Here is a 22,500-nt window from a genome sequence, read left to right on the forward strand (position 1 = left end):
ACCCAGGAGGACCCCACTGCTGAGATAGACACATAACAAAGCCCAACTGGAGTTTACCAAAACACACCTGAATAAGCCAAAATCCTTCTGGGAGAATGTCCTGTGGATAGATGAGACCAAATTAGAGCTTTTTGGTAAAGCACATCATCTCTATGTTTACAGAAAACAAAATGAAGCCTTCAAAGAAAAGAACACCTTCCTTACAGTCAAACATGGAGGAGGTTCAGTGATGCTTTGGTGTTGCTGTGCTGCCTCTGGCACTGGGTACCTTGAGTGTGTGCATGGCATCATGAAATCAGGAGATTACCAAGGCATTTTGGAGCGGAATGTTCAACCTAGTGTCAGAAAGCTGGGTCTCCGTCGAAGGTCATGGGTCTTGCAACAGGACAATGTTCCCAAACACACTTCAAAAAGCACCCAGGAATGGTTTAAGACAAAACACTGGACTGTTCTGGAGTGGCCAGCAATGAGTCCAGATCTAAATCCCATTGAACACCTGTGGGGAGATCTGAAAACAGCAGTTGGGAGAAGGTACCCTTCAAATCTGGGAGAACTGGAGCAGTTTGCACAAGAAGAGTTGTGTAGGCCAAACTGCCAGTAGAGAGGTTTAGGAAGCTCATTCATGGCTATAGGAAGCGCTTAACTGCAGTTATTTTGTCTGTGCTACTAAATATTAGGTCTGGAGTGTCAATAATTTTGTCAATGCCATTTATTTTTTATTTTCTGATTTAAAAGGATATGTTAAGTTCTGAATCAAAAACAAAGGTTCTGTAATATTAACAGTGAAATAAAGAAGTGTGGAGACCAAATACTTTCGTCAATTACAACTTATTTTTGGAGAAAATTGTGAGTTATTTGAAAAAAATTCAAGTATGACAATATTTTTGACCACGACTGCAAACTGTGATCTAAAAAGGTTGCTGCTCTGATTTTGCTTTGTTAATGAGCTTGTTGCTGTTATAATTTAGGATCTTCATTTTAAAAAGTCATTTTTAAAGATTAAAAAGAGAGAAAATTGGTGGGGGAGTGGTGGGGAGAGGGTGGGGGGGGGGGGGGAACTTTGCGAGGCTTTTGCCCCGAGGCCCGTGCTAGCTCTTGATGCCTATGTGTGTGTGTGTGTGTGTGTGTGTGTGTGTGTGTGTGTGCGTGTGTCGCTGGTTGTTATCTCCATTTGCGTGTTTCAGGAGATGGAACAAAGTCCTCGCAGGACCCAAAGTATCCACCTCCGCTTCAGTAAAGGATCACGGTTCATGGAACAAGCTGTTCAGCTTTTCAGGATCCTCCCCGAACCCCGGATTGCCTCCAGTTGTAGTTCATTTGTGGTAATATTTCTGGGGATGGTTTTCAAAATCTCAGTGAGGTTCTTCTTCATCATTCCTGTTGCTCTAATTATCACTGGTACAATTTCGATGCTCTTCAGCTTCCAACATCTCTTGACCTCATTTTTGAGGTCCTGGTATATGGTCATTTTCTTGATTTCTGTGTTGTTTAGGCCAAAATCGCTGGGTACTGATATCTCAATCATCAATGCTGTCTTTTCCTTTTTGTTCCTGAGTACAATGTCCGGACGCAATGCTTTGTTTTCTATGTTCACACTCGATGGAATCATCAGGTCGTACGTGAGCATGACGTCCTCATTTTCAATGATTGTCCTTGGTTCGTGTTTCCATGATTTTTCTGGTACTGGGATGTTTAAATTTTTGCAGATTCGCCAATGAATCACTTTGCATACTTTGTTGTGCCGTTGTGTGTAAAGTTGTTCTGACAATAGTTTTTTGCATCCCGAGAGCAGGTGACTAGTACTCTCTGTTTCTATCTTGCAGAATCTACACTTGTCCATCTGGCTCAGTCCCACCAGATTTTTAAATCCATTGGTGTAGAGTCTTTGATCTTGGGCATTTATTATGATTCGTTCACCGTCCTAGTTGAGCTGACCTCTTCTTAGCCATTCCAATGAGCCTTCTTTGTCTTGCCCCCCTCTGTCCAATTCTTTTTTGTATTCTCCTGCCATTTTGTCATTCTCCCAGTTGTTGGTGTATATTTCTTGATATTTCTTTTGTGTGTGTGTGTGTGTGTGTGTGTGTGTGTGTGTGTGTGTGTGTGTGTGTGTGTGTGTGTGTGTGTGTGTGTGTGATATGCTCTTAATTTTAAATGGTTCCACCTGTTGTAGGATAATACAAATGACACTGTTGGAAAGCTAATAATTGATTCACTTGGAACACAAAGTGGTAAAACATTATGTCTGTTTAATATTGTAACAAGGAGCTGATACTCTTGGTCCCCCGCCCTTTGGGTGGTATGAGTAATAGATCAGTGCAATATGAAAGCTAAATCTTCAACGGTTTTTGAAATATCGCATACACATGCCAAATTCCCCACTCCTCCTTTTGCTCCCACTCCCCCTCCTCTTGCTCCCACTCCCCCTCCTCTTGCTCCCCACTCACCCCTCGTCCTGATCCCCGTTTACCCTCCTCTCAGTGTCCTCCCACTCCCTCCTGCTCTCCCCCTCTCCATCCCCCTGCTCACTCCTGCTCTCCTCCATCCCCATCCTCCTGCTCCTGCTTCCCCATGCCTCTCCCCCTCTTCCTCTCCCTTCTCCCTCCCCCCACCCCTCCTTCATTCTCCTTCGCTCCCCTCCCCTCCACTCTCTCTCTCCCTCCCTCCTCTCTCTCCTCAACTCCCCTCCCCTTTCTCCATTCCCTCCCCTCCCATTCCCCTCACCCTCCCCCCTCCCCCTCATTTCTCCACCACCCCCACTCTCTCTCTCTCCCCTCCCACCACTCTCCTCCCTTCCAATCTCTCCCTCTACTCTTATTATTCCCATCAGCTAAATGACTCTGCATTTCCCAGCAACGCTGGATACCTTTGCTACTGGTAAATAAAGAAAGAAATACGGAAGTGATTACAAAACCCGGCTATCTTGTGTTGCACAGCAGATGGGTTAATAAGGTGGAGGTACTTTTGGGAGTTCCACCCGAAGTGGGTTATAGGCAGACCTTGTGTGCTATTTTTACTATTTTCTATTTTTACTTCCTGTGACTTTGCCTTTTGACATTTTGACCCAATTATTATTTGGTCTTCTCCATATTCTCATTAAAACGTTTTGTTGAAAATTTGAGGGCAAAAACTCAAATGAGTGGGGGTAAGGGGGGAGAGAGAGAAAGTGGAGGGGAGCGGAGGAGGGGTGGGGGAAGGGAGAAAATTTTCAACATTTTCAGATTTTCTACAAAAAGAAGAAAAATATTATGGCCTGCACACACACACACACACACACACACACACACACACACACACACACACACACACACACACACACACACACACACATACACCCCTTCTCCTGCTCCGTGGGGAAGGGGGGGGGGGGCAGACTAACAACTAAGTGTCAGAAAATATCCTTTTTGTCACTTTTTCACTGTTTCACTTCATTGTACATCCTACTTGAGACTCACAGATAGACATGCATTATGTTTGTGAAATACTGTACAACTTGCTGTCTTTTGATTAAACTCTTCAGTGAAGCCACTGATGGGTAGACAGGTTTGAGATCATTGACTACATTGATTGGTAGACTACACTGTGTTCGAATTCCCCTTGAACTACTTCGCTCATGTAATTGTAAAGCAGTTGGTGTGGAATTTCAGCATCGCATTGTCGTGCAGCATCGCATTGTCGTGCAGCATCGCATTGTCGTGCAGCATGCGTTGTTGTTGTAGCTTCTATGCTTCCGCCCCCAAAGGTCGCCGGAGGCATTATGTTTTCGAGTTGTCCGTCCGTCCGTCCGGGCTAAACCTCGTTTTTCTCAGCAACCACATGTCCGATTGAGACGAAACTTTCAAGGAGCGACACCAATGCAGAATGTTTTTAGTATAATTGTGATGTCATAGGTCACGTGGTGTGGCAGCCATCTTGGATTAAATGCAAATAATTAAAAAAATATTTCTCAGAAAAACGCTAAATGGAAAAAATTGAAACTTGGCACATTGTCAAGTACTCACAATGGGGAACAAAAGCATGATAATGATGACATCATAGGTGAAGTGGTATACCTGCCAAAAATGTTTAATCTCATTCCTTATCCGAAAAATCTGAAATTGCTTGCACATGATCTATGACACATTTGATTTGAAATGTTACATTTATGACATCATAGATCACGTGGTTTGGCATCCATATTGGATTTAACCTAAAACCATGAAAAAACATCTCCCAAACCACCAAATCATTGACTCGGCATGGCGATTAAAAGATTACCACAAAAACGTCATTTGTCACATGGTGTGGCAGCCATATTGGATTGAAGGAAAATATTAAATAATTACATCTCTGAAACCGCTTACCCTATCGATGCAAAATTTTACAAATATCATCTAACACCATTGTTGCATATAATTTGAACATGATGATGTCATAGGTCACGTGGTTTGGCAGCCATCTTGGACAGAAAAATGAACCTTATCCGATCAACACGAAACTTCACAAATGTGATCCCCTACCCATACATATGCAGAGTGTACATTTTTTAAAGGTCATATGTCACGGGGTGTGTAATCCTGGATTTGGGGGGTTTAACCAGGATTGCGTTACTATACAAGTTGTTCAGCTTGGATAGGTTAGGGGCAGGTCGAAGGGGTGGAGAGATGGTAAATAATGGAGATGCTACCGACCTGTCTGTGATGTGAGAGCAACAGGCCTAATTGTGCTTCAGCCTTTACACAAGAGATGTGAATTATGTGCAGCGCTTTACATTCTAACAACAGGGAGATTCATACTTCTAAACCAGAAATATTGGTGCTTAAAGGTCAGTACTGTATATTGTAATCACAGAAGTGACTACAATATTTTAACAAATAATTCCTGTGCAAATGAATGAAAAGTGAGAGCAGTACTGAGCAATTTGGTTAATATGCTATTTGATCTGTTCACTGGGACCGAGCGGACAGTTTGTTTGTTTCAATGTTTCATGTACAATTTCAAGCATTTTTTCTGATATATATTTTGAGTCCTATTACGGACATTTAGGTAAAATTCCTTCAACTGAATTTGAGCAATTGACAATAACCAGAAAATAGGCCTGAAACCATAAAAGCACGGACATCAAACAGCTTATTTAAATTTCTTCAAAATTCATAATTTATATATTTCTGTCTATGTTCAACTCCATTTTCCAGAATTTCTCCTCATAATAATCTACCATATAAAACACAATGTCAGTTTGTGTGTTTGTACAGATGTCTGTCCCCCTTCATAAGGGTAGGTTTTAAAGGCCAATTTTTTAACACTAATGGGTGTTCATTATGGTCTATTTTTGAAGATAAAACAAACTCGAAAAACATTTTCCATAAAAGAGTATTTACTCGTATGTCTCTTCTTTGGAATTGTAGACGGTGGCTTGCAAACCGAGCCTCAAGGGTGGTGTACAGAAGTGTTAAAAACAAACAAACAATAAATACAAGGCACAGGGTGGTGAAATCCGCTGCACGTGATGTACAACATGAGCAGAGTAAAACGAGTGTTCATTTACATCCGTACGATGTCCAATAAATAAAGAAGATATAAGCACACCTGACACTAGGCCAAGGCTTCAGACTTTGGCACGCTCACGCGGCTGCACCGTCGAATAAACTGTTCCAACCTGTCATTTTTGATGGGTCTTTTACTATTTCAATATTGTCGACTATGTGTAATAAAACAACACTGCTATCCTACTACTTCCTTAAAGCTGGCACAATTAATCCCACCTTTTTTGTCGGGTTGGGTGAGGGTAATGTTGGCTCATCTTCCATGAACTGGCTCAGCATGCCGAACATACTACTTGAGCTGATTTGGAAAGGAATCTGGCCTGGATGTCGGTAATAATTTGCCTATTCTTCAGAAAAGATTTTTTGTGGTGGTGTAGCGACCCATGGGTCCCCCAAGCAAGACCAGCATCAGAATCCGCATTCTCCCGCACGGCTTCAGGCGCAGTTTCGAACGCGGTTTCGAAATGCCGGAGTTTCGGAAACGACGACGGCCATGACTATGAGGTTCGCGCACCGCGCTCGGCTCCTCCTCTACGACCAGAGGGGCGAGCCTACTCCAAGACCCTCTGAAGGCACGGCCGCTTCGTCACCCTCGCGCAACTACTACTACAACTACAACCGCAACTACTTCTCCGACCCTGCATCCTCGGGAGGCCCGCGAGGAACCTCGGCAGCCTCCCCCGAGGCCTTGACCAGCCCCTCGGTTGGCTCGCCCGCTTTTCGCGTGCACTGCTCGAGCCTTCTCGGCACTGCACCCGCGAACTGCAACCTCGGGAGGCCCGCGAGGAACCTCCGCAGCCTCCCCCGAGGACTTGCCCGGCCCTCGGCCGCCCCCCGTCCACTGCATCCCCCGAGGCCTTGACCAGCCCCGCATCCTCGGGAGGCCCGCGAGGGACCTCGGCAGCCTCCCCCGAGGCCTTGACCAGCCCCTCGGTTGGCTCACCCGCTTTTTGCGTGCACCGCTCGAGCCTTCTCGGCACTGCACCCGTGAACTGCAACCTCGGGAGGCCCGCGAGGAACCTCGGCAGCCTCCCCCGAGGACTTGCCCGGCCCTCGGCCGCCCCCCGTCCACTGCATCCCCCGAGGCCTTGACCAGTCCCGCATCCTCGGGAGGCCCGCGAGGAACCTCGGCAGCCTCCCCAGAGGCCTTGACCAGCCCCTCGGTTGGCTCACCCGCTTTTCGCGTGCACCGCTCGAGCCTTCTCGGCACTGCACCCGCGACCTGCAACCTCGGGAGGCCCGCGAGGAACCTCGGCAGCCTCCCCCGAGGACTTGCCCGGCCCCTCGGCTGCCCCCCCGTCCTGCACCCCCCGTCCGACCACCCGCCACCACACCGGACCCCCCCTGCCTGCACCCCCCGTCCGACCACCCACCACCACACCGGACCCCCCCCCCCCCCCCCCCGCGAATGGCCAGGGGTCGTTTCGGTCGGGTCATCCGGACCCCTCAGGTTGACCTCCCTGGACCAAGTCCATTCTGGGGGGGTGTGTGTGTAGCGACCCATGGGTCCCCCAAGCAAGACCAGCATCAGAATCTCCTTGCTCCAGCCGGTGACGTCACCGGCGGGGATCCACGGCGCCAGAGTGGCTGGTCACGTGACCACCAAAGCGTGCCGCGCGTGCGGGTATAATCAGCTACACCTGTTGATCACGTGACCACCGAAGCACGCCTCGCTTGAGAGGCGTGGCTTTCGGTTTCGGTTTCTGGTTGTGCATTATAATGCAGCCCGATAAACGGGCTTTTCAGTGTTCCCGAGTTGGTTTTACGAATAAATATCTTCTCGGACGAGTTTGTGCCTTGCCATCCTTTTGTCCGTATTCTGCTGGAGCCCGGACTCCTTCAGTGGTATATTTAAGATCCTCTAACGAATGATAGCAGATGGGATACCCAGCTTCAGTCCAAGGGATGGCAGACCTTGAGATGCATGCCTGTGAAACTCTGATGTGACAGTTTTTATTCGGGCGAAGAATCAAACCCAGACGAGAGCCGAGAAGTAAATGCGTTACCTCTAAACCATACCGTTGGACATGTGCCAAACAACACAATATGTCTTTTCTGAAGCTTGATACATGTAGCTAACTTAAGCAAACATCAAACCTCTTACAGGAGAATGTAAGATGTTGGAAATTTTGAAATTTGACTATTGGTACAAGTTTTCTTTGGAAAATTATTTCGCCTATCCTTTATGAATACCATCAACACAACAATACGAAGACAGATTTACCATTTAGGGACATAGAAGGGGATATTTAGGAGAGGCCAGTATCATTATCCTTTTTACAAATAACTGCACTAATGACTCAGTTATAGAAGCTCAAATCGACAAATGTCTCTTAGTGACTGTTTTGCTCTTAAAGGTATGGCATTACCAGCAAGACAAATTGTTTTTGACGTAAAAGCTTAAGTCATTCAAAGTCTGTATATTGTTTGGTGTAAATGTGAAACAAGGAAACAACTATTCAAGATGAGGATGCAAGTGCAACGTGTTCACACTTAGGCCTTAGGCAATTCACACTCACTTGTCAGAGATGTACACCTGCGGCCACACTTCGTCTGCGCTGTTATGTGGCATCTTCCGACAGCCAAGACGTAGAGCCCGCTGTAAGGCAAGCACACTGGGAGTTCCAAATTTGGCAGAGCTCGCACCAAGGGTGCATGCATGCTGGAACAGATCCTCCACCATGAGCTCTTCTGGGGTCTCCAAAGGATGCTGAACAAGATGGAGCTGTGGTTTTCTTTTTCCTAGGTAAAAGACATTTGCAAAGCCAATTCGGTGCTAGAAAGATCTGTAATTAATTGCTGTGAGCCAGATGTAGAAGCAATAGGCCATGCAGTAAACTAAGACAGAGGTTATAAATTAAATAGCATTTTAATGTTAAATAAAAACAAAAATAAACATATGTCACCCACAGGGTGAACCGTATCTTGTCAAAATGTGAACATGAGTGACTTGCTTCAGGTCACACTGAGGTGAACAGAACTGCTATCCACTAGAAGCGACTCTTTGAGGAATGTCTGCCCACGAGATATTCCGATGATAATCGTTCTAGAGAGTGACCTTGAAAAATACGTGTTTGCCTTATAACGTCACCAAATGACGTCATTTATATAATGTCTAAAGCTTGACCTTGACCTATAAATGTCTAAAGCTTCACTTCGCAAAGTGACCTTGACCTTTGACCTTGACCTTAATAATTTCGTATGGTGAATAGTATGTCTTCATGACCAACGCACATGAAATATTGAAAGATTTTGATGAGAACTGAGGAAATAATTTTTTCATGAAAATTCCGTTTTTTCGTCATGACGTCATCAAATGACGTCATAGCGTCAAACTGTTTACAGATCTGGGAAGCACTCATCAAGGGCATTCATATGAGGTATTACTCGATATGGTACCTACGATTTCAAAATTTGACCTTGGGGTCAATAATTTTCGACCTCCAGCGCTAACCATGAAGGTCAAGGCCGATCGCCACCAAAAACTAATCAGCTGAGCGCCGGACCATATACTAGATTCCCATGAAGTTTGGAGACGATCCGATCAAAGTTACTCAAAAAATAAGGGTTTCGTTGACCTCCATGATTGACCGCAAAGTGACCTTGACCTTTGACCTTGACCTTCAAAATTTTGTGTGCTGAAGGGTATCTCTATAGGACTCTGATATGCGAAGTTACAGGAGTTTCCAATAATAACTGTGGTCTACAGAGTGATCTAAACGTGAAAAAAAAATGATTAACCACAAACAAAAAAACAAACATACAAGCTGACTAATACATCTTGCAAAAACTTCGTTTTGGCAAGATAATGAGATATTTTGAGTCCAAAGTGAAATAAATTAACACTATAATGGCTTTCGGGATGGCAGGATCTGACCTAGAGGTATGCCCATTCACCTCTAAGCTGTCTTTAGCCTGGGTTTGAATCCCAGCCCAGCTATAAACTGTCATCCTGGTGCTTCACAAGCAAGCTAAGAATGAGATTGAACAGACTGAGGAATTTGTTGTTGTTGTTGTTGTTGTTATTGTATAGCCCCGGACAGTTCTCTCGAACAAGCCCAAGACAAGAGGGTGCGAGACCAAAAAAAGAGGTGGTCGAAGACAGAAGCCACCAATCTGACTGCAATGTAGGAGCATCACACCCTGAGATTCAGCATAATCACAGGATATTCCAAGAATTTCCATGGCTTTTGTCTCCATGCATCAACATTTCAAAGCTGTGAGGTAAAAGTACCCGCCCAAAGGAGGAGAGCTGCACTCCGCTAAGCTATAAATTAAGGCCTTGTAAGTTGTTAAAGTTGATATTTGCCAATGAAAATCTTTGCATGATAGAGGATGATACCAATTAGGCAACTGGCTTTGGAGGCCAACTTGGATATGTGGTATGTCCAAGATAAATTGTGGATGAAAGTGAGGCACAAAAGATTAAGGAACTGAACTTCTTCAAGAGGTTGTGAAGGAACTAGATGGGAAGGATAGTCAGATGGCCATTTCAGGGATACATAGTGATTGTGTGAGATTTGTTAGGGTTGAAAGGCATACTCCAAGTATTGGACCAACTCCTGATTCTATCAAGGTGTGCAGAGAGTTAAGAGGCTACTGTTTGCCTGTCTGATGGATATGGGATGTTGCAGCAGATGGTGGAGTCATCAGAAAAGAGATAAAGAGGATTTTTCAGAGTCAGAAAAATCGGTGATGAACATTTAGAATAGGACTGGGCACAAGACACTGCATCGGGGCACTTCAAGCTTGATAGGGAGAAGAGATTCGTGAATCTTCATGAGAGCCAGACACTGACAGTGAGAGTGGAAGAAGTCGCTAAGTCATGCGAGGTGGTCTTGGATGCTATAGGCAGAGAGTTTGGAGAACAGGGCAGAGTGCCAGATTGTAAGCAATATATGCTCACAATGCTCACGAGACGGCCCTGGTCTCTTCTCTGAAATTCAGGATTTCCCTCCATTGTTGTGAGAGGCATGTCCAGGGTGGTGAATTGTGTCAAAAACCGAGCTGATGGTATGAGATCAGACCATTGGAGAAAAGGAAGCATTGGATGTCAGCTGAAATTATGGATTCCATGATATTGCTTCGAATTGGAAGTAAGCCAATAGGCCTGGAGGTAAGAGGATCTGTTTTTGTGTCATTTTTGTGTAATGCAGTAATTTTAGCTGACTTACAACTTTATTACCAAGTTAGACACTCTACCAAAGTTAAACAGATTATCTCAACTCTATCCTAAACTCCTAAACGAAACAAATACAAAGAAACAACAGTTCACCGACACGTGTCAGCACAATCTATTGATTCTTGAAGGTACAGTATGTTGGCATTATACAGTGCTACAGCTACAAGCTACAGCTGCTTCCCTTATATATACAGTGCCTATCTACAACCTTCTACACCCCCTTTCAAAACCCAAAGAACACCATCCCTACTGTGAAACATGGTGGAGGCAGCATCATGTTATGGGGATGTTTCTCATCAGCAGGGACTGGAGCACTTGTATAGAAAAATACAGAAATACAGAAAAAATATATATATAAATATCGGAAAACCTGCTGCCCTCTGCAAGAAAGCTAAAATTGGGACAAAAGTTCACCTTTCAGCATAACAATGACCCAAAGCACACAGCCAAAGCTACGCTGGAGTGGCGAAGGAACAAAAAGATAAATGTCCTTCTTGAGTGCCACAGTCAGTGCCCCAACCTAAATCCAATCGAAAATCTGTGGAATGACTTGAAAATTGCTGTCCATCAACGCTCCCCATGCAACTTGACGGAGCTTGGACAGTTTTGTACAGAAGAATTGGCAAATATTGCCCAATCAAGGTGTACAAAGTTGGTAGAGGGGGATTAAAAATGGACTTTAATACCAACATGAGCAATAGCTTAAAGCTTTGCCCAGATTCCGAAGTACCTACGCAAATAGTTGGGACTTCCAGGTGCTATGGTCAGGTCGTGAAAGAGTAACGTACGAACACACAAACAAGAAGATGTCATGCAGAGCACGATACGTGCAAAATCCACCCCTTCCCGAAAAAGGGTTGCCATTGATCCATCAAATTGTTCATTTCATCAAGATTAAAATTGATGATCTTGATCAAAGCTCAGGTCAATAGGATGAAAAGTGACGATTTTTCAGATGAAAATGGAGGATTTTAGAAGTTTGACCAAGAGTTGACCTTTGGCCTTTTCACCTCAAAAATAGTTGGTTTCCCTATTTAGTGACTCAATGTGCAAATGCTGTTCAATTTTCAACTCAATCAGATGAAAATTGATGTGTTTTCAGATGAAAATTGATGATTTTGGAAGTTTGACCTTGAGTTGACCTCTTGACCTCAAACATAGTTGGTTTTCCAATTTAGTGACTTAATATACAAATGCTGTTCAATTTTCAAGTCAATCGGATGAAAAATGGCGATTTTAGAATCTTGACCTCCACATGACCTTTGACCTCAAAATCAATAGGCTTCTCAATTGTGACGACCTCTACAACTTGCTGAAGTTTCATGACGATCGGTTTAGAATTGTGACCTGTAGGCGAGTGACAAACAAACGAGCACACAAACAGACAAACAGACAGACAGAACCACAAACACAACCGACCAATATACTTGAAAAATCTTCGATTTTGCAAGTAACAAACACTTGAAAATTTTCGGTTTTGGCAATTCTTCTTCTGTTTCCAGGTTCCCTGACCATTTCTGAACCCTGGTTCACAGTTTCCTACATTAAAGCATTTATTGCTTACAAGGAATATTAATTTTTCTACTTGGAAATACATTCTCAATGAAGGCGTCTTTCAGTTTTTCCACAATGTGCACAATCAATGTCACCATTTTCAGAGAAGCCATAGATTACCACTGTGCATGTTTTAAAGATGAGCTAGCTCCCTTTTCTATTTCCATCCATCAACATCTGGTGACAGTCTGTTCAGTCAGCCTTCAACTTGTGGACCATTTCACTTCATTCACTCACTATGGATAGGTCCACAATGGGCACTGCTCACAAGTAAGCTGGGCACCTAAATAATGTTGTTTTTTTTCTTGTAAATCTACATTCCCAACCCCACCCCAAACCTAGCAAACTTGCATCCCAAAGAGTACCTTCTGAATCCGACCTCCACCCTCTTCCTCCACAGATACAAATGTCCTTCTTGACAACATTATTTATAGGCAGAGAGCCTATAACATTATTTATAGGCAGAGAGGCAGAGAGCCTAACCCTAACCCTAACCCTAACCCTAACAACAACTCGGATAACTTGTGAACCTCACCCCTAACCCTAACCCTAACCCTAACAACCCTAACCCTAACCCTAACAACAATAAATCTGACAAACCCTAACAGCTGAATTATTAGAGGGGTCAATATATGGTTGGACCCCCAAAAAATTGATACAAAAGGTTTTTCAATGGATTCTGGTACCATTGGGCATGCTAAATAACATACTAAAAATCTAGTAACATCTGACTTCCGGAAAGGGGTCATTTTCAAGATGGCGTCCAAGATGGCCGCCGGGAGCTTAAAATGGCCATATCTCAATTATTATTCAACCTAGAAAGGTGGTTTTGGTGTCTAACCCTAGGTTTTAGGGCCCAAGGAATCCAATTGAATCAATAAAATTACCATCAGTTAATTTTTTATTGACAAGTCCAAGATGGCATCCCAAGGTGACATCCTGATCCACTAAAATGGCTCTGTCGAATAGTAGTCAACCTAGAGAGATATTTTCAGTGTGTATACCTAGGTTTAAGGCACCCAGGAAATCATCAAAATTACTTAAATAAGCACAAAGTAATCAGGTAATCCAGTAAGCCAGGTTTACCAGCCCATTAGGCATTCGTTGTCTTATACAGTTAGTCGCTATTCATCGTCATCCTCCGACTCACCAGCTAATGAACCAAGTGTGTGTTTCAGATTGGAGATAAGAGTGTAATGTGTCTACACCACTGCCACCTGTGACTCCAGTCCACAGTATTCAGTGATCATTACAGACAAAGGTTTGTACAAAGCTTGAGAGGTTATGGCAAGGGACAGACTATTTTATATTGGGGAGGGGGACTGAAAAATCTGACAAACAATTTATTTTCATCTCAAAAGGAATAAGTATATTATTTGTATATTTGCAGGATAATCAGTTTGTCCCACTTATGTCAAGAATGAACGCTCTCCAGACAGTCTCTTGAAGGTCATTCATTGTAACTGCTCCACTGCCTGCAAGACACTCCGCTGCTCTTGTAGACGATATGGACTACCATGTACTACTGCCTGTGGACCGTGCCAACTTGAAGAATGTGACAATCCACATAACAAGTTTCTTCCAGAGGAGTCGGAGGATGACGATGAATAGCGACTAACTGTATAAGACAACAAATGCCTAATGGGCTGGTAAACCTGGCTTACTGGATTACCTGATTACTTTGTGCTTATTTAAGTAATTTTGATGATTTCCTGGGTGCCTTAAACCCAGGTATACACACTGAAAAAATCTCTCTAGGTTGACTACTATTCGACAGAGCCATTTTAGTGGATCAGGATGTCACCTTGGGATGCCATCTTGGACTTGTCAATAAATAATTAACTGATGGTAATTTTATTGATTCAATTGGATTCCTTGGGCCCTAAAACCTAGGGTTAGACACCAAAACCACCTTTCTAGGTTGAATAATAATTAATATATGGCCATTTTAAGCTCCCGGTGGCCATCTTGGACGCCATCTTGAAAATGACCCCTTTCCGGAAGTCAGATGTTACTAGATGTTTAGTATGTTATTTAGCATGCCCAATGGTACCAGAATCCATTGAAAAACCTTTTGTATCAATTTTTTGGGGGTTAGGTGAGTTTTTTTCGTATATTGACCCTACTACATTTCTAACAAACTATCCTAGCTAGACCTTCTCTAATGAACTACCTCTTCCTTTCTTCCTACTCCTTTTCAAGTCCTCACCCCAGGTTGCATTTACCATCTGCAAAGATTTCAAATTTTATTCGATGTTATATGAATGACAGTTGTTTTGTATGCATCCTGTCGATGCTGGTTGCATCATTATCTGAAACCACAGCAATTAATGGAGGATCGAAACCTAACGTTGTACGTCGAGGTTCTCCCTCAACATATATCAATCGTTTTACACGGTTTTGTCATCCTGACCTTTACTCTCCAAGTTTTTTGACCTTTGGGGAAATCACTTTCTCATTTGGCTGACAGACTTCCTCAAATGTACAAAAGTGCAGCTGGACATGAGCATTGTGACAGTTTGATTTCATGGCACAGATGGCCTCACCACTTCTCACAAGTTGGCATTGAGGTGGTAGGGATATGGTGTTAGTCAGGTTCACTATGTTTTTTCGTTCAAAATCATGGTAGATTAGCAAACCTATACATTTTTGGAAACGTTATTACATGGAAAATCTGAAAATCAATGTTTACATTTGCCAATTCCGACCAATCGACCAATTCCATTCGACCAATCGCTTCGATCGACCATTCGACAAATTCGATCGATTCGATTCGATTCGATTCATCGAATTCGATTCGATCGACCATTCGACCAATTCGATTTGCCAATCAATTTGACCGACCTTTGCTTGTGTGGAACGGACTGCGAAAACGATGCGGACTATATTGTCGGATACGACACACAGGACAGTGATGACGAACTCTAAATGGCATATTCTGTAATCGTGTATGTTTGATGCCATTGACTGCCTGTGTAGATGTGAAGTTATACTGACTGCATGTGTATATATGATTTTGCCGACTGCCTGTGTATGTTTGGTGATATGAATTATTGTGACACATTTTGATGTTATTAACTGCCTGTACAAAATGATAACATGTATTTGATTATGCAACTTATCGCGAATATAAAGACAGTATTTTGCAATTCAAAACCTTTGATTCGTGTCTTACCATTCCCCATAGCACTAATTTGATACTTTCATTGGATTTCTTGTCCCTGAAAATATAGGTTTAGTATATTTTTAAAAGTTTTTAGGGTAATTAGAGGCAGAAATAGAACAAAATATGTATTTTACAGTGGCCATTTTGAAAATCCAAAATGGCCGCCATACAGGTATCTCTCCAAATGTAAACATTGATTTTTAGTTTCCTTATGCTATAGCCTTTCCAAAAATGTATAGGTTTGCTAATCTACCATGATTTTGAACGAAATATAATTTATTGACATAGTGATCCTGACTATGTGTGGAACATGGGGCTCGCTGAGCTGTTTTAATAGTGACATCCATTGCAGTAAGTTTGTCTGCGCAAGTGATGGTTTTGCACACAGAAAATACAAAATGGAAATATTCAAATTTGTTTGCCATCGGACCTCAATATCACTCTTTTTATGCCTCGGCCGACGAAGTCGCCGGACGCATTACGTTTTCAGGTTGTCCGTCCGTCCGGCCGTCCGTGATAGGTTTTCGTTACGGCGATAACTTGAGAACGGCTGAAGGGAACTTAGTCAAACTTGGTGCAAGTATGTATAATGAGGTAAAGATTAACTGATTAGATTTTGGGGTCATGAGGTCAAAGGCCAAAGGTCAGAGATCATGTTAGGTAAAAATCCTGTTACCGCGATAACTTGTGAACCAGTGATGAGATTCTGACCAAATTTGTACAATTATGTAGAATGATGTAAAGATGAACTGATTAGATTTTGGGGCCAAGAGGTGAAAGGTCAAAGGTCAAAGTCTGTAATAGATCTATAACTTGAGAACTCCTGAAGTGATCTAATTCAAACTTGGTAGAGATATGTATAATGATGTAAAGATGAACTGATTAGATTTTGGGGTCAAGAGGTCAAAGGTCAAAGTCTGTAATAGATCTATAACTTGAGAACGGCTAAAGGGATCTAATTCAAACTTGGTAGAGATATGTATAATTATGTAAAGATGAACTGATTCGATTTTGGGGTCAAGAGGTCAAAGGTCAAAGTCTGTAATAGATCTATAACTTGAGAACTCCTGAAGTGATCGAATTCAAACTTAGTACAGGAATGTATTATGATGTAAAGATGAACTGATTAGATTTTGGGGTCAAGAGGTCAAAGGTCAAAGTCTGTAATAGATCTATAACTTGAGAACTCCTGAAGTGATCGAATTCAAACTTGGTAGAGATATGTATAATGATGTAAAGATGAACTGATTCAATTTTGGGGTGAAGAGGTCAAAGGTCAAAGCCTGTAATAGATCTATAACTTGAGAACGGCTAAAGGGATCTAATTCAAAATTGGTACAGATATGTACAATGATGTAAAGATTAAATTGTTCGATTTTGGGGTCCCAAGGTCAAAGGCCAAAGATCAGAGGTTATGTCAGGTAAAAATGTGATAACTTGTAAACAGCTCAAGGGATTTAACTTAAAAGGGATTTAAATTAAAACTTGGTACAGATATGTATAATGATGTAAACATGAACTGATTAAATTTGGGGGGCAAGAGGTCAAAGGTCAGAGGTAATGTCAGGTAGAAATGTCATAACTTGAGAACAGCTGAATGGATTTAAATCAAACTTGGCCCAAGTATTGTAATGATGTAATAATGTGGGCGGAAGCATATCAGTCGACGTCGTGACGTCAAAGATTGCCGTTCTAGTTTTAATATAGCAATAGATTAAAAACAACCCTGCCAGGCAGTTTTGTGACCCCATTTTTAGCTGATCTGGAATATGAATTCCAGATAAGGTATCGTCATCATGCAACATCCGTCTGTCCGTCTGTCTGTCTCCTACTTCGACTTATCCGGCCAAACCACTGGGCTGGTCCAGCTGAAATTTGGCAGCAAGGTTCCGCTCTTGACTGGTAACGAGATTGCAAAGGTCGTTCCGGTCACATGACTTTAAGTAGGTCAAAATGGCAGACTTGGCAAATTCCTTCAAAACCGTCTTCTCCGAACCCACCGGTCAGAATGCTACCAAATTTGGGTTACAACATTAGGCCAGGGTAGGGATGTTACGTTGCAGAGATCATACCGATCACGTGACCGGAAGTGTGTCAAAATGGCCGGCGTAGTCATTTTTTCAGAAAATTGCATCAATTCCTTCAAAAATCTTCTTCTCCAGACCCACCAGTTAGAATACTACAAAATTTGGGTTACAACATTAGGACAGGGTCCTGATGTTAAATTGTAGAGGCCATGCGGATCAGGTGACCAGAAGTGTGCCAAAATGGCCGACTTCCTCAATTTTTTGGAAAATCATGTAAATTTCTTTTAAAATCTTCTTCTCCAGACCCAACAGTCAGAATGCTACAAAATTTGGGTTACAACATTAGGCCAGGGCCCAGATTAGCTACCGGTCCAGTGGTCCTATTTTTGATCACTGTCGCAGCGGACAGTAGGCCTACATCACAGAGTGTGGTTGCTGTGCAGGTAGCGATTCCTATACGATAAACAAATATGCACACCTACGTGTTCACACGTCCTATATAAATCAACCATATGTGACTGCAAAGGTAACCATTATTGTCGGTAACATAAGATCGATGTTTGTGTGAGCGAATCATAAATTGATAACATGTGGGATGTTCGTTACCGAGTTGGAGAATACGATTCGCTACGAGTGAAGGGGACAGGTTGATGGGCTCCAAATGAAAACTCTCTGTATCTGACTCATATGCACAGCTGCACACACACACACACACACACACACACACACACACACACACACACACACACACACACACACACACACACACACACACACACACACACACACACACACACACACAACATGTTATTTGCGTGTTAATTGCACTTACATATATAACGTTCATTTAAATTCGCACTTAATCATACGGATCTAAAAACAGGTAATTGGTCCTCCCAGAAACATGAAACTTGATGTGGTTTATGGAAAACATTTTTACATGTAAAACGTGGAATGAAAAGGCAATATGTCAGGATTGTTATAAATTGTATGAGGCCATAAAAGAGAGTATTCTGGGAACTTTTAAACGACCTGATTTTAAGACATGTTCACATTAATTTATAGGCAATGGGAGTGTAAATAATCTTCTTCTTCTTCAACAGCCACAATTATTACCATATTGTGGGGTTGGCCAAGGGAAGTTTTTACCTCAAGTCTTTCACGAACCAGCTGGCTAGATTTGACTATCGACTAAGGTTTTGGAAGGAATTTGTAATTTTTTCAGGGTGCCGGTGATGGCTCGCCTACTTTTCATGAAGGATACCGTGGGATATTTAGCGTCCACTCACGGATGCCGTCAGATGGGACGCCCAGTTTATCCGAGGGATGGACACACATTGACGATTCACCCAGTATCGATGGACACATCGGATGATGATGGACACATGATGATGATGATGATGATGGACACATGATGATGATGATGATGATGATGATGGATACATGATGATGATGATGATGGACACATGATGATGATGATGATGATGGACACATGATGATGATGATGATGATGGACACATGATGATGATGATGATGATGGACACATGATGATGATGATGGACATGATGATGATGATGATGATGATGATGATGATGATGATATGTTGTGATGATGTGATGTCATGATGATGCTAATGATGATGATGATGGACACATCGGATGATGATGGACACATCATCGACACATCGAATGGACACATCGGATGATGATGGACACATGATGATGATGATGATGATGATGGACACATGATGATGATGATGATGATGATGATGATGGACATGATGATGATGATGATGATGGACATGATGATGATGATGGACACATGATGATGATCATGATGGACATGATGATGATGATGATGATGATGATGGACACATGATGATGATGATGGACACATCAGATGATGATGGACACATGATGATGATGGACATGATGATGATGATGATGATGATGATGATGATATGTTGTAATATGTGTTGCTTTCACCTACCTGTGATGTCATGATGATGATGATGATGATGGACATGATGATGATGATGATGATGGACATGATGATGATGATGATGGGCATGATGATGATGATAGACATGATGATGATGGACACATGATGATGATGATAGACATGATGATGATGGACACATGATGATGATGGACACGATGATGATGATGGACACGATGATGATGATGGACACATGATGATGGTGGACACATGATGATGATGATGATGGACACATGATGATGATGATGATGATGGACATGATGATGATGATGATGGACATGATGATGATGATGATGATGATGATGATGATATGTTGTAATATGTGTTGCTTTCACCTACCTGTGATGTCATGATGATGATGATGATGATGATGGACACATGATGATGATGATGGGCACATCAGATGATGATGGACACATCATCGACACATCGGATGGACACATCGGACACGATGGACACATCGGACACGATGGACACATCGGATGGACACACATTGACGATTCACCCAGTCCCCGTCCCCCACTATGGGGGGAGTAGAGGGTGGCATAATCAGCCTATGGGTAATGCACCAGTATATTACGAAAAGGAGAAGCGTTCTTCCGTGTGTCCATCATGCTTCATTATAAAGTGTTCCTGCTGCAGTAAAATTTGATGTTTAACCTCTACGCAATCCTGAACCGCTGGACAGAAAGAGTTGAAAACTCATGGACAGGAAGGTTTCATGCAGCAAGAAATGTAATAGTCCAGGGGGTGAGGGGTGAGGGGAGGACCCCAATTGTGTGTATGAATATTTATGGAAAGGGCGTATTACAAGTCATACTAAAATACCAATTGTGGAGGAAATAACCTGTTTGTAATTCTCGGGAAATTAACACATCCATAAGGATGGGTTCTCGGCTCGTACCGGAATAATGTGGCTGTATTATCTCTCCAGTAGACAACATTTCACGAAGAGTTGTACAATGAACCATGGAATCTTTGACGCATTTACCAACATAACTTTGAATGAAAACAATGGTGTTTTGATTACAGCAAGACTTTTTTGGTTTGAAGACTTTTTTTTTCTACGTCATAGTAATGCATTGTGTACATTGCCTTTCAGTCCTTGGAATACATTTCCCAGTCATTGACATTGAATCAATCTGGCAAATGCAGGTTTGATCAAGATTTAATTTCAAATCATTTTGCTGGTTGCACCATCACTTCGGTGAGGCTGTGGTTGCTGATGCAGTGCTCTTGTGTGGTCGAGCAGGTACTTGTAATTTGGCCAGAGTGCTGTCCACAATGGCAAACATTTACAGCAGGTATATTACCTCCACCACCGCTGTGGATGGAAGTTATGTTTTCACCGCTGTCTGTCTGTCTGTGAACAAAATATCTCAAAGTTGTCGACGGATTCGGACTAAATTTGGCAGAGATGCAGCGTATGTCACAAGGAAGAAATGATTAGATTTTGGTGAAGATCCGGATTCGGATCCGGCTACTAGAATTTTTTATGTGATTCTTCACCATTGGGAGATGGGACCAAAAACGATACATAGCAGGATATCTCAATAAGTTATGGACGGATTTGGACGAAACTAGTTGGACAGGTTGTGCATGTGATCAGGAAGAATCGATTCATTTTTGGTGAAGATCTGAATATGGATTCGGATTTGAGAATTATTTAATTTCTAAAGTGATTCTTCACCATTGGGAAATAGGGACAAAAACTATACATAGCAGGATATCTCAATAAGTTATGGACGGATTTGGACGAAACTAGTTGGACAGGTTGTGCATGTGATCAGGAAGAATCGATTCATTTTTGGTGAAAATCTGAATATGGATTCGGATTTGAGAATTATTTAATTTATAAAGTGATTCTTCACCATTGGGAGATCGGGACAAAAACGATTGTCCCTATCGTTTTTTAATTATTTAATTATTTTATTTTATTTAATTATTTAATAATGAGAATTATTTAATTTCTAAAGTGATTCTTCACCATTGGGAAATAGGGACAAAAACGATACATAGCAGGATATCTCAATAAGTTATGGATGGATTTGGACGAAACTAGTTGGACAGGTTGTGCGTGTGACAAGGAAGAATCGATTCATTTTTGGTGAAGATCTGAATATGGATCCGGCTAGTATAATTTTTAAGTGATTCTTCACCATTGAGTGATATGGCCAACCAGGTGGAGGTATGCTCTCTACTGAGTGCCGTTCTAGTTGTACACTGTTTTTGTCTGCCCGATTCTATACTTAAAGGTAGCAGCTCACCCTTTTTCATTTTCCCATCATTTTTCATTTGTCCACCCATACCTGTCTGACACCTAAGTCCGTATCTGATAACTTTATACAATATAGAGTATATGCTCTCTTTTATGAGCCTCAATGTGCATTACAAAGCAGTCGGTTGTCATACAGAATGCAAGCTCCTGCATAATATGAATTTAAAGAACAGGAAGCTGTAATAAAACAGCTATGAGCGCATAATATCCTATCAGATAAATAAATGTTTTTTAAAAACAGCACAAAATTCCAGTATATTGTTTGACCACTTCATTCCAAACACAAACCAACAATCCTCTCCAAGAAGTTCTGTCGCTCAAGCTTTTGGGTCTCACTATCTGCCATGATCTTTCTTGGGAAAACCACATTTCCAAGCTGGCCTCCAAAGCCAGTCGCCGACTGGGCATCCTCCGTCTCTGTCCCCCAATAGTTCTGTCCCCCAAATATTCCTACAGGTCGCACAAGATCTGCCAGCAACCCTCTGATGGTTAAACTGCCGAAATCTCGGCTCTCTGCTCACCTTCACTCTTTCATTCCTCTTTTCTCCCGCCTCTGGAACAAACTCCCTCACTCTCTTCAATCCCACTCCTCCGTCCAGGTCTTTAAAACAGCTGTTCACCACCATCTCTTATCTTCCCCCATCCAAAACCTTGATCTTTTCTACCCCCGCTAATTCACCCCAGATCCACCCTGTTTGAAATTCCAACTTCTTTCCTGGAAGTCCTGGCCGTGTCCATATGTTTTATACCTCTCCCACCTCCCCCCTTCCCAT

The 22,500-nt window shown here is 42.4% G+C and overlaps 1 protein-coding gene across 1 annotated transcript in view; it reads right to left on the minus strand.

Annotated features, from left to right (window-relative positions):
- LOC137431133 (uncharacterized) overlaps positions 1 to 22,500 on the minus strand; it is an 88,453-nt gene that overhangs the window by 42,640 nt on the left and 23,313 nt on the right. The window contains exons 5-6 of the mRNA XM_078771507.1: positions 18,058 to 18,146; positions 8,042 to 8,264 (exon numbers count right to left, since the gene is read on the minus strand). Of these exons, the coding sequence (XP_078627633.1) occupies positions 8,042 to 8,264; positions 18,058 to 18,146 (312 nt within the window). The remainder of the gene's footprint in view (positions 1 to 8,041; positions 8,265 to 18,057; positions 18,147 to 22,500) is intronic.

This window comes from Myxine glutinosa, chromosome 1 (assembly GCF_964187855.1).
Source record: "Myxine glutinosa chromosome 1, kmMyxGlut1.1, whole genome shotgun sequence".
Classification (NCBI taxonomy): Eukaryota; Metazoa; Chordata; class Myxini; order Myxiniformes; family Myxinidae; genus Myxine; species Myxine glutinosa.